Source organism: Malaclemys terrapin, chromosome 7 (assembly GCF_027887155.1).
Source record: "Malaclemys terrapin pileata isolate rMalTer1 chromosome 7, rMalTer1.hap1, whole genome shotgun sequence".
In the NCBI taxonomy this organism is placed as follows: domain Eukaryota; kingdom Metazoa; phylum Chordata; order Testudines; family Emydidae; genus Malaclemys; species Malaclemys terrapin.
In genome coordinates this window covers 58,213,948-58,230,446 of record NC_071511.1, presented here as the reverse complement: position 1 = coordinate 58,230,446, position 16,499 = coordinate 58,213,948, and the positions used below count along the sequence as shown (strand labels likewise).

General features: G+C 44.9%; 1 protein-coding gene across 1 annotated transcript in view; it reads right to left on the bottom strand.

The window, feature by feature from the left end:
- Nucleotides 1–5,673: 5,673 nt before the first annotated feature.
- The window catches only part of TLL2 (tolloid like 2), a 187,085-nt gene continuing 176,259 nt past the window's right edge, over nucleotides 5,674–16,499 (bottom strand). The window contains exons 19-21 of the mRNA XM_054036164.1: nucleotides 12,602–12,815; nucleotides 11,480–11,730; nucleotides 5,674–8,504 (exon numbers count right to left, since the gene is read on the bottom strand). Coding sequence (XP_053892139.1) covers nucleotides 8,370–8,504; nucleotides 11,480–11,730; nucleotides 12,602–12,815 — 600 coding nt within the window. The 3' untranslated portion in view covers nucleotides 5,674–8,369. The remainder of the gene's footprint in view (nucleotides 8,505–11,479; nucleotides 11,731–12,601; nucleotides 12,816–16,499) is intronic.

Here is a 16,499-nt window from a genome sequence, read left to right as displayed (position 1 = left end):
GGAACTGGGTGGGAAGAGGTGGGGCAGGGGCAGAGCGGGGTGGGAAGAGGCGGAGCGGGGGTGGGGGTTTGGGGGAAGGAGTGGAATGGGGGCGGGGCCTGGGTGGAGCAGGGGCGGGAAGAGGCAGGGCGGGGTGGGACTTGGGGGAAGGGGTGGAGTGGGGGCAGAGCGGAGGTTGAGCACCCCCAGGGAAAGGAGGAAGCCGGCACCTGTGTTTGTCCCAACGGAAACCCTTCCTGGGACCTCAGAGTGTATCAGAAAACAGCCCCACTTTAAACTTTCCAAAGGACAGGAATAGTTACAGACCCCTTGAGGCAGTATGTACCCCTATATTCACCTCTTTTACAAGACTATAATATATTTTGTACAAAGTCTGCCTTGTGAGGTATCATTTGAAAACTCAATGTGCTGATCATTATTGTCCTGGTAAAATATGGGTGGCAATCGTGTATATAAAATTATGAAATTCTACTGTATGACATTACTGAGACATGTTCCAAGTTCAGAAAAGCAGCCACAAACCAGTTCCTCAGAGACAAAAGGCAAATTGACACCTCGGCCAGGTGTCAACGAAATCAAGTGGACTAATACCTGGTTAAGTGGCCATTCTTTGGCAGGAAAAAGGGTGTGAATGAGAAATTTCCATCTTGGCAAAGAACAGGTGGTGGTTCCTGTCCCCATAGACTTTCTGTTTCCCGAACCCCAGCTGGAGATGATTCTCAAAGAAGAAGGAAAACACTCCTGAAGTGATTCCTTCCTTTCTCTATATTCATGGCAGCCACAACACCTGAGGAACAAAGAAACAGATTTAGACTGAGGGAGGGATCCTGGCAGAAAGGAATCCAGACAGTAAGGCTGATGAAGCATGTGGTGAGACAGACTTTTGCTTTGTATTCACTTAGCTTTTTAAGTTAGACATCAGTTGCATTTACTTTTATTTTCTTGTAACCAATTCTGACTTTTATGCCTCATTACTTGTAATCACTTTAAATCAATCTTTCTGTAGTTAATAAACTTGTTTTATTGTTTTATCTAAATCAGTGTGCTTGGATTGAAGTGTTTGGGAAACTCACACCAGGAGTGGTTGCTCTCACAGCAATGCAGTATAAAAGGCACCCCAGGTTGGAGTACTAAGGGAACACAACTGCTTACAAGTCCAGATTGTACCCTGGGGAATGTCACACCCCTGCAAGCACAGCCCGTTTCACTTGGGCTCTGATCCTGCCAATGCTTATGCATGTGCTTGTTTGATTTGGATTTTTTTTTAAAGCTTTGGCTATTTTCTCTTCACATTCCCTCTTAATTTCCAGCTTACCTTCTACCTGCTATAGGTGGTACAGGACTTCAGGGAATTCAGAAGTGTGCTAATGAAGAAGTGTCCAAGCAATTGCCTTCGAGATGCTCCCTATTTTGAGAGCAAATGAAGATACAAGGCCAAAGATTCTGGAAGTAAAGTGCTGGCTGGGTAAGTGGAGGAGGGTAGAGGGTTTGGGTTTTGTGGAACATTGGTCCACCTTCTATAGGGAGAAGAAGCTGTGTAATTTGGATGGCCTCCACCTCAGCAGAAGGGAGACCAAGCTTCTCAGGTACTGGCTGGCTAGAGTAGTCAGGAGGGTGTTAAATGAACAACAAAGGGGAGGATAAAAAGAGGAAAGATGTGAGCACTTATTTAGCACAAAATCTATATTTTGAGAACAAAATTCATCAAAGAACCAAAGGACACAGAGAAGAAATTCTTGAATTGCTTATACACCTGATGCTAGGTGCATGGGTAACAGTCAAGAGGAATAGGAATTGCTCATTTATGAGCAGAAATTCAATCTAGTTGGTTTTACTGAAACCTGGTGGAATGGTTTTCATGACTGGAATGCTGAAATCACTGGTTATAACCTATTTAGGAAGGACTGAGTGGGCAAAGGGGGAAGAGGAGTGGCATGGTATATCAAAAATGGCATTACTTGTTTCCAAGTCACTGACAACTCAGAAGAAAATCATCTTGAATGCTTACAGATCAGTGTCTTAACAGAGAAAGGATGGGGTATTAATTGGGGTCTGCTACAGGCCATCAAATCACACTAGGGAACAGGATGACCGGCTCCTTACACTCCTATCTGTAATGTGTAAGAAAAAAAGTAGCATCAACATGGGGACTTCAGTTTGTTCAATTTATGCTGCCAGTACTAAAACATCCTCAGAATTTCTTAATGATACAGATGACAATTTCCTAACTCAAAAAATTTTGCATCCAACATGGAGGAATTTTCTATATTAGACTCTCATCTTGACAGATAAAGAGGAACTGATCACAGAACTAAAAATTAATGGTAGCTTAGGTGCAAGTGATCATGACTTGATCACATTTAGAATGTGCAAGCAGAATAAAGTTCAGGCCAGTCATATATATAGCTGATGCTTTAAAAGGGCCAATTTTACAAAGCTGAAAACAATTATGAGCCAAACCAGTAAGGGGGGGGGGGGAGAATTTAATCAGAAAAATGTGAAATCATTTAAGAAAAATCTTTATAGATGCCCAAAAAACTACAATCCCACAATTGAGGAAGAAGGTCATGCCAGTTAAGAAAAACAATCTAGTTTAGAATGGGAAGTAAAGGCAGTTTTTTTTTTATTTTTTATATATATATTTATTTCATTTGTTTTATATATATATAAAACAATATAATATATATATAACAAATGAAATAAAGGGGAAGTTGATAGTAATGAATATAAATCAGAAGCTAGGAATTGTAGAAAATTGATAAGAGAAGCCAAGGGACACAAGGAGAAATCTATGGTCAGCAGAGTTAAGGACAATAAGGAAGAGTTTTTAACAATATTAGGAACAAAGAGAATCCTGACAAAATATTTGTCCATTACTAGACGAAAATGGTAATGGTAATGATAATGCAGAAAATGAAAAAATGTTCAATAAATATTTCTGTTCTGGGGAAAAAATAGATGATGATGTAGTCATATCATATGATAACACTTTTCCCCATTCCACTAGTATCTCAGGAGGATGTTAAACAGCAACTGCTAATGTTAGACATTTTAAAATCAGCTCGTCCAGATAACTTGCATCCAAGAGTTTTCAAAGAGCTGTCTGGGGAGTTCACTGGACTTGGGAATTTGCCTTGACTTTTTTTCAGCTGCTTTCAAATATTGATTTTGAATAAGTCTTGGAAAATTGGGGAAGTTCTAGAAAACTGGAAGAAAGCTAATGTTGTGTCAATTTTTAAAAAGGGTAAATATGATGATCGAGGTGACTATAGACCTGTCAGTCTAACATCAATCCCAGGCAAGATAATGCGACGGTTAATACCAGGACTCGATTAATAAAAATCTAAAGAAGGTTAATGTAATTAATCCCAATCAACATTATCTTATGGAAAAGAGATCTTCTCAAACTAACTTGATTTTATTTTACTGAGATTACAGCTTTGTTTGATAAAGCTAATAGTGTTGATGTAAGCATTTGACTTGGTATCGCATGACATTTTGATTAAAAAAACAACATATTTTTATATATATGTAACTTATCCTATATTAAATAGATTAATAACTGGCCAAGTGATGGATCTCAAAATATAACTGTAAATGGACAATGATCATTGAGTGGGTGTGTTTTTAGTGGGGTCCCGCAGGTATCGGTTGTTGGCCCTATGCTATTTAACATTGTTATCAATGACCTGGAAGAAAACTTATACTTATCACTGATGAAGTTTGGAGGAGAGGTAAATAATGAAGAGGACAGGTCACTGATACAGAGCAATCTGGATTGCTTGGTAAATTAGGCCCAAGCAAACAATATATGTTTCAATATGGTTAAATGTATACATCTAGGAACAAATAATGTAGGCCACATTTACAGGCTGGGGGACTCTATCCTGGGAAGCAGTGACTCTGAAAAAGATTTGGGAGTTGTGGTGGATAATCAGCTCAACGTTAGCTACCAGTATCCAAAAGAGCTAATGCTATCCCTGGACGTACAAACTGGGGAATGTAGGAGTAGAGGGGTTATTTTACCTCTATTTGACACTGGTGTGACCGCCGGTGTAACACTGTGTCCAGTTCTGGTGTCCACAATTAAAGAAGGATGTTGATGAATTACAGATGATTCAGAGAAGAGCCATGAGAATGATTAAATGAGTAGAAAACATGCCTTATAGTGATAGACTGAAGGAGCTGAATATTTTTAGCTTAGCAAAGAGAAAGTTAAGGGATGACTTGATCACAGTTTATAGCTGCCTACATAGGGAACAAATATTTGAAAATATTTGAAAAAATATTGGATTGCTCTTCAAGCTAGCAGAGAAAGGTATAATATGATCCAATGGCTGGAAGCTGAAGCCAGACAAATTCAAACTGGAAATAAGATGTAAAGTTTTAACAGTGAGGGTAATTATCCATTGGAACAACTTAGCAAGGGTCAATGGCTATTAACCAAGGTGGTCAGGGATGCAACCCCATGCTCTGGGTGTCCCTAAGTCTCTGACTGCCAGATGCTGGGAGTGTACAACAGGAGATGGATCACTCAATAATTGCCCTTTTCTGTTCATTCCCTCTGAAACCTCTGACACTGGCCACTGTCAAGAGACAGGATACTGGGCTAGATTGACCATTGGTCTGACCCAGTATGGCCGTTCTTATATTTGAAAGTGGCTGAAGAAGAGTCAAGGCAAATTCCCAAGTCCTGTGAAGTGTTGAGTGGACATGACACAGCATTTTAGTCTTAATGGTTGTAGATGAGCAGAGGTGTAGGCATTTATACAAGGAGGAGCTTTGTCTGGCATGTTCCTTAGGAAATGGAGGGGGACAGAAGGCAGCTGTGTAGCAGATATAGGAGGAAAACTATTTTTGATGATAAGCGCTGACTGGCTACTGAACACCGTGCTGCCTTAGGAGAGGAACCTGTTTTGCCTGTTTGTGGAGTGGGCTGTTAGGTTGGAGAAGAATCATCTCAAGGCGCTAAATACAGGGGTAAAGTTTCATGGCAACCTTGCTTAGCACTATGCCTGGGTTCTTTTCACTTTGTGCTGCCACCTTAAAGGGCTGTGTGTATAAAAGAGGCTTGCCTTGCCTTCATCTTGCTCTCCCATGAGCTCTGCAGGCAAATGCCCTGGCCCAAGAATAGCTTAGTTCAGTTATCTCCATCCTGGGTACCGGGTGTCAATGGTTGTATTCTGGCAGTGACGCTTTGGGTGATCAGGCCTCTTTCCCCACCTCTTCAAAGCCGCTCACGGACTAAAACCTTGTCTGGATGCAATACTGAATGTGCAAGAGGCACACTGATGTGTTGTCTCTATTTGCAATGCTTAGGAGAGGGAGCAGCTGTGTTTTGGACCACCTGCCTAACTTCTTCTTTGAGCCCTGCAGCCTTTCAACTGCCCTCATTAATTCAGAAAATTTAGTAATACTTTTAACATTCAAATTCAGCTTTGTTTCAGAAACTGAAGAAGGTATATCCCAACGTGGTGTGACCCAATACCCAGGTGTGACCACTGGAACTGAAATAATTGTTGACAGAGTGACCGTTGTATTAGAGAACTTACCCCAGGCCAGAAAGGGGCATATGCCCGGGCATGCACACAGTGTGTAATTGAAACCACATTCTTTAATGAATTTCGAGAGATCATTCTGGGCACAAACACATTTCAGATTATTCTTCCCCTCTGACTTTTTAAAAACTGACTTTATTTCAATAAATTTAAAACTACACAAAGACCAAAATATGTATACACTTTAAAGAGTCGGACTTTTTTTTTAAAAAAAGGAACCTTTTAGGCATATAGAATTATTGACTGTAAGCCCAGTCAAGACAGAAGGAAGAAAAATTTTTGCACGCATCCTTGGTGAAAGCACAGAGTAAACCAGTTGCTAATAAATTGTAACACAAAACACCTATTTGAATGCTAACAAATGTAGCAAATTGGTCAAACCACATTGCAAACTTTTGCAATGAATCAGAATATACAATTCAATGTCCAAGAAGAATCAGAAATGATGCTAAAAGGTGGAGCGAAAATACTTAATTTCAAAGGAAGCTTCTAAAGTAACTTTTCCCTCTCCAGACAGACTTCACTCCAACCAGAGAGGTGCTAAAGTATGAATTTCAGCCTGCAATGCAATTCACGACTTTGATTCTATTTTGCTAGAAGCAGAGATTATATTCCTGGCCCTGAGTTCCTTATTCATGCAACAGGCTCCAGTGTACCACAGTGAGAGATCACATACCTTGTCTTAAGCTTGCAAGAGAAGGCCACAAATAAACTTCAAAGAGAAACAAAGCAGATCCAAAAAACCAAGCAGTAAGTAATATGGTTTCAAATGGCCTGTAGAAAAGCTATGGTCAATGATACAGTATCGTTCACACTACACTGTGTAAGGCTTAGACTACTGGTCTTTTACATGCATTTATTTTTATATATATATTGTATATATATTACTTTGCTTTTCCTGTTTTCAGCAAGAAAATATTTTCATGCATTTGCTTCACCTTTTTTTGTATTTGTATTCACAATACTTGGACACCTATTTCATTTAAGAACCTTTGCAGGGGTGGCATTTTGTTTATAACACATTTGGAAACAAACCTGTCCCCCAAGAACACTTTTGTGCCTGGCATTTGACACCACGCTGCGCTTACTACAGTTCACACCTAGTGAAAAGGCGTCTCTCTGTAGCCTAACAGTACATTGGTTATGTAAACATATTAATCATTCGATTATAAATACTTCATTAAAGCTAACATACCACAGCTTTTAGCTGTAATGCCCACGTGTATCTCTTAAGGAATTGCTGTTCAGGATCAACTCTTTACTAGTCTACAGCACGATGCTTTACAATGATTTGTTAAAAGGCTCATTTTCTCTCTGAAAGAAGTGCCAAACTGTTAGTTAATTCTCCAAACCCATGGCTTGATCGCTGGTTAACCCAGTGGCTGCCATGTACATAGTTATTTTTACAGTGGTCAGATCTAGATCTCAATGTGCTTTAATGAAAATTAAAGCAGCATCAGTAACAGAGGCACAGCAAGGTTAAGTGACCTGCTTAATGTCATACAGCGACTCAGGTGGAAACAGAAGCCAGCTGACCACCGACTTCCCAGCCAACATGCTCAGTCTGTCCACTAGAGCGTCCATGCACTTGACGTGTTGCCAGAGTTGTGTGGAGTTGAGTGTTGCTTTGTACTACAAGTTCTTTGCCTTGGATCAGTTGGGTCACCAGCAGGGCAGGTGTTGAGTAGTTCTTGAATTCTCCTACCTTGTGTTTCAAGAGAATCAAGAAAACTGGCTGGAAGTTAATCACACAAAACGATGAGTCAGCGAGGGGAGTCCTTGGAAAGCACCACAGGTGGAAAGAGAAATAGAGAACTCAAAGGCAGAGGTGGTATTATAAAGAAGCAATAATTTAGCGGAGGAAGGAGGGAAGGAAATCTGTGCAATAAAACCAACCTGCGTAACCAGGCGTTTTGCAAGCAAATACGGGATGGGGAGATGTGTTCTTATTTAAGAACATAGGGATTGGTAGACAGGCCAGGACAGGGAGCCACCTAGTCTGGAATCCTGTGGGGAAAGATCGCTTCCTGACTCTGGCTAGCGAGCAGCTGGTGCAAGGAAGGTCCGGGTTGATATCCTTCCAAATTTTTATCCTAGCTAATTCCACAGCAGTTGCTATTAGTCACAACCTTAGTCCTTAGCCATCACTGCAGAGTGCTTCTGTTATGACACATACCCTGTGGGGTTTCTGCACTTGTGGCGCTGTGGACTTCCTGTTGAACATGGTGCAATTAGCTAGCAGTCTTACAGTGACCCCGTGTTATCTTTATAAACTGGCAGAATAACCAAAATAATAAATAAAAATGAATCTGGCTATCTGGAGTCACAACTGTGTGGTTTCCACTTATTGCACAGAGCAGTTCGAGCTGGTGAGGAAGGGGTAGGTAGGCAGCCCCATTCCTTTAAGGCCATCCCATTTGGTGGCTATCCACGTCGTCTGTTTCACAGTACGATGTGTTAAGACAGCTATTGTGTATGCTACTTAGTAAGAGCCGCCCCAACGGGAGGATACAATAGACTAAGGCTTCTTCCAGTTCAAACTCTTTCTTCATTCAGCCCAGTGGCCAGGTGCACAAAAATACAAAGTTGATGCCCTGGTAGTCACAATTAGGAGAAAATACTGGGTTCTGGGTATGTTAGCGAGAGAGGGTCATGCTAGTAATTTCAAAGGCAAGCCTTCAGGACTGCATTCAGTTTTAGTTACAGAAAAATACTGTGCATTGCTTTAGGGCAGGCGCCCAGGAGTTTAAAAACAATCCCAGGTAGATGTCTCAATCCTCCACCTGGGAATGTCTATGAGGAACATCCGAGCTACTTTCTCATGTGCAGCGCGTCCTGAAATTTGGTACTCGTGTATCGGGCATGAAAGCCTTTCTTATTGATGGTGTCATCCGTATGGAATCGGATCATGATGGAATCCCCCGCAGAGTAGATTTCTTCCAGGGGCTGCAGGAGAGAAAACAAAACACTGGTCAGTCTACATGACAAGTAACTGTTCTCACCAGGACCAGAGGGTCTGAGGTCAAAGCCCTTGTGCTTACGCAGCAGGTCTGATGGGCAAGTGTTAGACCCAAATGCAGAATGTTTCATTCCCTTCTGTCCTGCTCGCATTTCCCAGGCACTTTATAAAATGCGAGGAGACATCTTATTTGACGGCTAGAAGGAAGAATCCCATGCACCGCTACAGGCTGGAGACCGACAGGCTAAGCAGCAGTTCTGCAGAAAAGGACCTGGGGATTACAGTGGATGAGAAGCTGGATATGAGTCAGCAGTGTGCCCTTGTTGCCAAGAAGGCTAACGGCATATTGGGCTGCATTAATATAAGCATTGCCAGCAGATTGAGGGAAGTGATTATTCCCATCTATTCGGCACTGGTGAGGCCACATCTGGAGTATTGCATCAAGTTTTGGGGGCCCCCCCACTACAGAAAGGATGTGGACAAATTGGAGAGAGCCCATCGGAGGGCAACGAAAATGATTAGGGGGCTGAGGCACATGACTTACGAGGAGAAGCTGAGAGAACTGGGCTTGTTTAGTCTGCAGAAGAGAAGAATGAGGGGGGATTTGATAGCAGCCTTCAATTACCTGAAGGGGGGTTCCAAAGAGGATGTAGCTCGACTGTTCTCAGTGGTGGCAGATGACAGAACAAGAAGCAATGGTCTCAAGTTGCAGTGGGGGAGGTCTAGGTTGGATATTAGGAAACAATATTTCACTAGGAGGGTGGTGAAGCACTGGAATGGGTTACCTAGGGAGTTGGTGAAATCTCCATCCTTAGAGGTTTTTAAGGCCCAGCTTGAGAAAGCCCTGGGTGGGATGATTTAGTTGGTGTTGGTCCTGCTTTGAGCAGGGGGTTGGACTAGATGACCTCCTGAGGTCTCTTCCAACCCTAATCTTCTGTGATTCTAAGTGCAGGTGCCAGCTTTCATTACTCGAGAGCCTGATGGCTTGTACTGATATACAGCATTGACCGAGTGTTTTAGGGAGGGTTGCAGAATGCACGCCCCCTCAATGTGGGCTCTATCCCCCTCTAGTGGCTGCTGGGCCACAGACGTTGATGAGCCAGCTGAAGCTAATGAACCAGCGTCTTTCAGTTCAGGCAGCAGAGACTCATGCTCTTAGATCATAACACAAGAACTAGAGGTCACCAAATGAAATTAATGGGCAGCAGGTTTAAAACAAACAAAAGAAAGTATTTCTTCACACAACACACAGTTAACCTGTGGAACTTCTTGCCAGAGGATGTTGTGAAGGCCAAGACTATAACAGAGTTCAAAAAGAACTAGATAAGTTCATGGAGGATAGGTCCATCAATGGCTATTAGCCAGGATGAGCAGGGATAGTGTCCCTAGCCTCTGTTTGCCAGAAGCTGGGAATGGGTGACAGGGGATGGATCACTTGATGATTACCTGTTCTGTTCATTCCCTCTGGGGCACCTGGCATTGGCCACTGTCGGAAGACAGGATACTGGGCTAGATGGACCTTTGGTCTGACCCAATATGTCCGTTCTTATGTTAAGTGGTGCCAGGTTCAGTCCCTGCTGCTGACAATCGTCCCTGGGGTATGGTGGTACAAGCGATGGCTCAACATGGGGCCTCTGGATGGGGATTAGACTTGCACTGCTGCTGTCCATGTGACTCAGCTCCTCTCTGCACAGAGGATCTCCAGAGGCAGAGGGTATTTCAGCCACCATGACCTACGCAGCCCTTGGCATTACTGCTAAGGTTGGCAGGAAGGGGGCTCATAGGGGGTACTGTGACACGGATGCCCCATGCCTTGGGAACTGTAGTGAATTCCAACATTCCCGTGATAGACATTTCAGAGGTGAATTCTCTGCTTTCAGTCCATGCAATGCCATTAAACTCAATGTAGTTGCCCAACATGCAAGGCACCGTGGCCGAAAGCCTTTATTTATCAAAGGCACAAAGTCACTGCATGTGCAGTTCTACAGACCCTCTGCAGCCCTGCCTCCAGCTTCCCTGCCAGTTATTTCCAAGTAAAAGTTGTCTCTTTACCTGGCTGTCCACATGCCTCTCTTCTCCCCCAGATGTTATCCTTCATTGTCAGGCTGTGTGCCTTGTTCACTATCTAATGTTTTTATGCCATGCTATCCCAGCTCCTAGGCTGGGACCCATTTAAAATGCACCATTGGGAAGATTTGACCAATTATATTTTAATAGCTTCATTAAAATAGGTATGTGAAATCCTCCCAACGGTGCATTTTAAATGGGGCCCAGCCTAGGTGCTGGGATAGCATGGCATAAAAACATTAGCTAACAGTCAATGCAATTCCATCATGAGTCTATTCCAGACAGATGAGACTTCAAGAGCGTTCATAGGGCTGAGCCTCTGAATGGATCAACAGCAGGTGAAACTGAACCTGGGACTTCTGGATCAAACCCCACAATCCTCTTCTACCTGTAGCTGGCTCTTCCATCTCCAGATATTGCCCAGCCACCCTCGAGGGGGACAGAGCCCCATCCTGAGTGGGTGCGGGTTACTTATGCAAGCGGATTCCATCCTCTTCCCCTCTTTTCATTGTGTGACCTCAACGTACTTTGGCACCTTATTCTGCTACAAAGAGGCCAAGGATTAAATGGGTCACTGGATGCTGAGCTTCTCTCCCCTAGACAGCACTCTCTCTCCAGGTTTAGGGCTCAGGCACACTGGCTGGGCAGCCCACACCCCCAGCATCACCAGTCCAGCACAATGTATAGATTAAGCTGCAGGTACCTCTGCTGGAGGCTGGTGACATCTGCAGACGGGTGGGTGAAACAGAACACAAGGGATGCTCGTTGCCAGTTCAGGGCAGCTGGTAACGACTGTGTTGTCTGTCTGACTCGAAAGAGGGTGGATCTTGCCCGCAGTGCATCCCCTTCCCCTGGATACAACTACGGCTAAGAAATTAACCTCTCCACGGCTTACCCCTGAGCCACAGAAGCGTCCCAGGCGGGGTGCGGTGCTGTCATAGCCGTCGTAAATCTCCATGTAGTCGTAGCCGCAGTCGGCCTCCTCCTCTAGTTCAAACGTCTGAAATATTAATTCGACTCCGTAGCCATCTTCTGCCACGATAACCCAGTCGCAGTTGGACTGGCCTGGGTAATTGTTATCCCCAAACTGGGCATGGGAATACAGCTCTTTAGTTCGTACGTCAGCCTTCAGGCGCCCACCGCACTCTGGAGCAAAGAGACAGCATGTTGTATAGTCTTCCTGAATATCCCCACTGCTCAACACGGCCTAGACATCTCCTCCCAGCATCGCTCGGCGGGAAGAGTTGGGGAGCGCCTGTCAAAGGGGCACATTTAACAGTGAGGGGAACCGATTGCCAAGGGATGTGGTAAAATCTCCAGTCATCTGGAGCCTCTGAAACAAGATTGGATGTCTAAGAGATTATTGTACTCTAGATCAACCACGTTTGGCTCAATAAAGAGATCAGTAGGTGAAGATCTACGGTCTGTGCAGGTCAAACCAGATCATCACGAGGAGCCCTTTTGGCCTTAAAACCCGGGGACTTGGCTATACGGGGAAAATTACCACCACAACTGTATGGGTATAATTATATTGGCATAGCTATGCTGGTAAAACTCCCCATGGGGACACTTACCCTGAAATAAGAGCGCTTTTTCCTGGTTTAGTTTATGTTGCTTTGAAAGTAGTATAAGCTAAATCAGGGAAAAAACACTCTTATTCCAGGATAAGAATATCCATAGGTAGATTATTACTGGCTATAGCGAGGCTGGTAATTCTCCCCATGTAGACAGCACCTAGAAGGCTAGAGGTTAGAACAGGCAAGTTCCATACAGGTAGGGATGGTTGGCATGAATGGTACAATGCAATAGATGCTCCAGTTGCTTGTTGGTGTAGTCTGTATTTGCTGGTTAACACTCCGATTGGGTCATTTCTTTGGGAACGACTTTGTTGTGACCGGTCTGGTCTCATGTGAATGGCACTGTCTGATTTTGGGGGGTCTCTCTTGCCCTGGCAATATACACAGTAAGTTGTAGCCTTCCCAGTATCATTGGAGTAGTAGCAGAAAACCCAGCTTACCTGTGCTATGCCTTGCCTGGAAGCCTTTTCTTTGCACAGAGGCATCAGAGTAAAACCTGAGGAACATCTTGTTAGTAGACGCCACCACCGGATCCGGTTTCTTGCTGCCACAGAAGCGGCCAAGGATGGGCGACTTGCTGTTGGGGCCGTCGTACATTTCCAAGTGGTCGTAGGCGCACTCCTGGTGCTGCTCAATCTCAAACTCATTGAACGTCTGCAACGCAAGCATCAACAGCGAGAATTCGATCTCTCCATAAGACGTGAAAGAAACTGACACTCCTCTGACAGTATTTAACACAGGATGTAGGGCAAAGCAGGATATACCAGGAGAAATGATGCCAAGACTCTATGGTGTTTCTCTCCCCTTGTAGCACCCAGTCAGACATATACAAGGCCTGGTCTACACTACGAGTTTAATTCGAATTTAGCAGCGTTAAATCAAATTAACCCTGCACCTGTCCACACAACGAAGCCATTTATTTTGAAATAAAGGGCTTTTAAAATCGATTCTGTACTCCTCCCTGACTAGGAGAGTAGCGCCAAAATAGATATTGCCATTTCGAATTAGGGTTAGTGTGGCCGCAATTCGACGGTATTGGCCTCCGGGAGCTTTCCCACAGTGCACCATTGTGACCGCTCTAGACAGCAATCTGAACTCAGATGCACTGGCCAGGTAGACAGGAAAAGCCCCACGAACTTTTGAATTTCATTTCCTGTTTGCCCAGCGTAGAGAGCACAGGTGATCACAGAGAGCTCATCAGCACAGGTAACCATGCAGTCCAAGAATCAAAAAAGAGCACCAGCATGGACCGTACGGGAGGTACTGCATATGATCACTATATGGGGAGAGGATTCAGTGCTAGCAAAACTATGTTCCAAAAGACGAAATGCCAAAACATTTGAAAAAAATCTCCAAGGGCATGATGGAGAGAGGCCACAATAGGGACTCATATCAGTGCCGCGTGAAAGTTAAGGAGCTCAGACAAGCCTATCAAAAAACAAAGGAGGCAAACGGTCGCTCTGGGTCAGAGCCGCAGACATGCCGCTTCTACACTGAGCTGCATGCAATTCTAGGGGGGGCTGCCACCACTACCCCACCTCTGACCGTGGATTCCGAGGAGGGGGTAATCTCAGCCATGCCTGAGGATTCTGCGGACAGGGAAGATGAGGAGAAGGATGACGATGAGCTTGCGGAGAGCACACAGCACTCCGTTCTCCCCAACAGCCAGGATCTTTTTCCCAGCCTGACTGAAGTACCCTCCCAACCCCCAGACAATGAGGCCATGGAAGGGACCTCTGGTGAGTGTACCTTTGTAAATATAAAACATGGTTTAAAAGTAAGCGTTTTTTAATGATTAATTTGCCCTGAAGACTTGGGATGCATTCGCAGCCAGAACAGCTACTGGAAAAATCTGTTAACATGTCTGGGGATGGAGCAGAAATCCTCCAGGGACATCTCCATGAAGCTCTGCTGGAGGTACTCCAAAAGCTTTTCCAGAAGATTTCTGGGCAGTGCAGCCTTATTCCATCCTCCATGGTAGGACACTTGACCACACCATGCTAATAGCAAGTAATCTGGTATCATTGCATGACAAAGCCTGGCAGCGTATGGTCCCGGTGTTTGCTGGTATTCAAGCAACATCTGTTCTTTATCTCACTATGTTATCCTCAGGGGAGTGATATCGCTCATGGTAACCTGATTGAAATATGGGAATTTAATTAAGGGGACATTCATAGGTGGGCTGTTTGCCTGTGGCTGAAAAGAAATCCTTCCCTGCAGTTAGCCAAGCAGGGGGGAGGGAAGGGCGGAAATTGGCTCTGAGCTTTTCGCATTTGGCTAGCAGGGATCTTCCCTGATACCAGCCATACGGTGGGGGGAGGGATAAAGCGATCATCCCAGAGAATTGGATGGGGGGGGTTAGTTTGGTTTCTGCTGCTGCACGTTAACAGGAAAACCGCAGCACTCAACGCGCTTTGCTTGGTATGTGGGAAAGGAGCCGAAAGACAATGGCTTACCATGGCCACATGCCAGCCGAATTCTGTTGCCCGGACCTGCGTATGTTTTCTCTAACACCAAAGCCGCAGGCACTCAATATTAAGATGCAAAATGTGACCTTGTACCGAAATCACATGTGCTGTGTAATGTGAATAGTGTTGTTCACCGTGAAAGAGTATAAGCATTGTTCTGTAAAATGCATCTTTTTAAATACTTCTGTACCTTTTTTCCCTCCCTCCCGCAGCTGCAAATTTTTCAAGCCTCCCTCCTCCATCCCGTAGGCTATCTCAGATAAGGCGGCGAAAAAAAAGACGAGAGACTAAATGTTCTCTGAAATCATGGAATCCACCCACAATGAAAGAGCTCATCTGAATGAGTGGAAGGACACGGTATCAAAGTACAGGAAAGATGCCAATGAACGTGAGGCCATGAGGGACGCTCGAGATGAGAGGACGGACGCCTGAGATGAGATATGGCAGGCTGCAACACTGAGGCTGCTGGGTGATCAAACGGACATGCTCCGGCATCTGGTGGAGCTTCAGGAACGGCAGTAGGATCACAGAGTGCCACTGCAGCCGCTATATAACCTCCCTCCCTCCTCACCATGTTCCACAGCCTCCTCACCCAGACGTGTAAGAACGCGGGGGCGGGGGGGAGGCTCCGTGCACCTTCCCACTCCACCCCAGTGGACAGCCCAAGCAAAAGGCTGTCATTATATTGAACTTTTGAAGTGGCTTTTTCCTTCCCTCCTATCCTCCTCACAAACCCCACCCGGGCTACCTTGTCAGTTCTCTCCCTCTTTTTATAATCAATTAATAAAGAACACATGATTTTTAAATGATAGTAACTTTATTTCCTTTGAAAGCAAGCTGTGCTCGAGGGGGGGAGGGTGGTTTGCTTACAGGGAATGAGTCAATCAAGGGGGTGGGTTTTCAACAAACAGAACTTTCGCACCGTAGCCTGGACAGTCATGAAACTGGTTTCAAAGCTTCTCTGATACTCAGCGCTTCCTAGTGTGCTCTTCTAATCGCCCTGGTGTCTGGCTGCGCATAATCAGCGGCCAGGCAATTTGCCTCAGCCTCCCACTCCGCCATAAAGGTCTCCCCCTTACTCTCACAGAGATTGTGGAGCACACAGCAAGCAGCAATAACAATGGGGATATTGGTTTGGCTGAGGTCTGACCGAGTCAGTAACATGCACCAGCGAACTTTTAAACGTCCAAATGCACATTCTACCACCATTCTGCACTTGCTCAGCCTGTAGTTGAACAGCTCCTGACTACTGTCCAGGCTGCCTGTGTATGGCTTCATAAGCCATGGCATTAAGGGGTAGGCTGGGTCCCCAAGGATAACTATAGGCATTTCAACATCCCCAACGGTTATTTTCTGGTCTGGGAAGTAAATCCCTTGCTGCAGCCATTTAAACAGAGTAGTGTTCCTGAAGACGCAAGCGTCATGGACCCTTCCCGGCCATCCCACGTTGATGTTGGTGAAACATCCCTTGTGATCCACCAGTGCTTGCAGCACCATTGAAAAGTACCCCTTGCGGTTTATGTATTGGCTGCCCTGGTGCCAAGATAGGGATATGGGTTCCATCTATCGCCCCACCACAGTTAGGGAATCCCTTTGCAGCAAAGCCATCCACTATGACCTGCACATTTTCCAGAGTCACTACCTTTTGTAGCAGCACCTCAGCGATTGCTTTGGCTACTTGCATCACAGCAGCCCCCACAGTAGATTTGCCCACTCCAAATTGATTCCCGACTGACCGGTAGCTGTCTGGTGTTGCAAGCTTCCACAGGGCTATCGCCAGTCACTTCTCAACTGTGAGGGCTGCTCTCATCTTGGTATTCTGGCGCTTTAGGGCAGGGGAAAACAAGTCACAAAGTTCCATGAAAGTGCC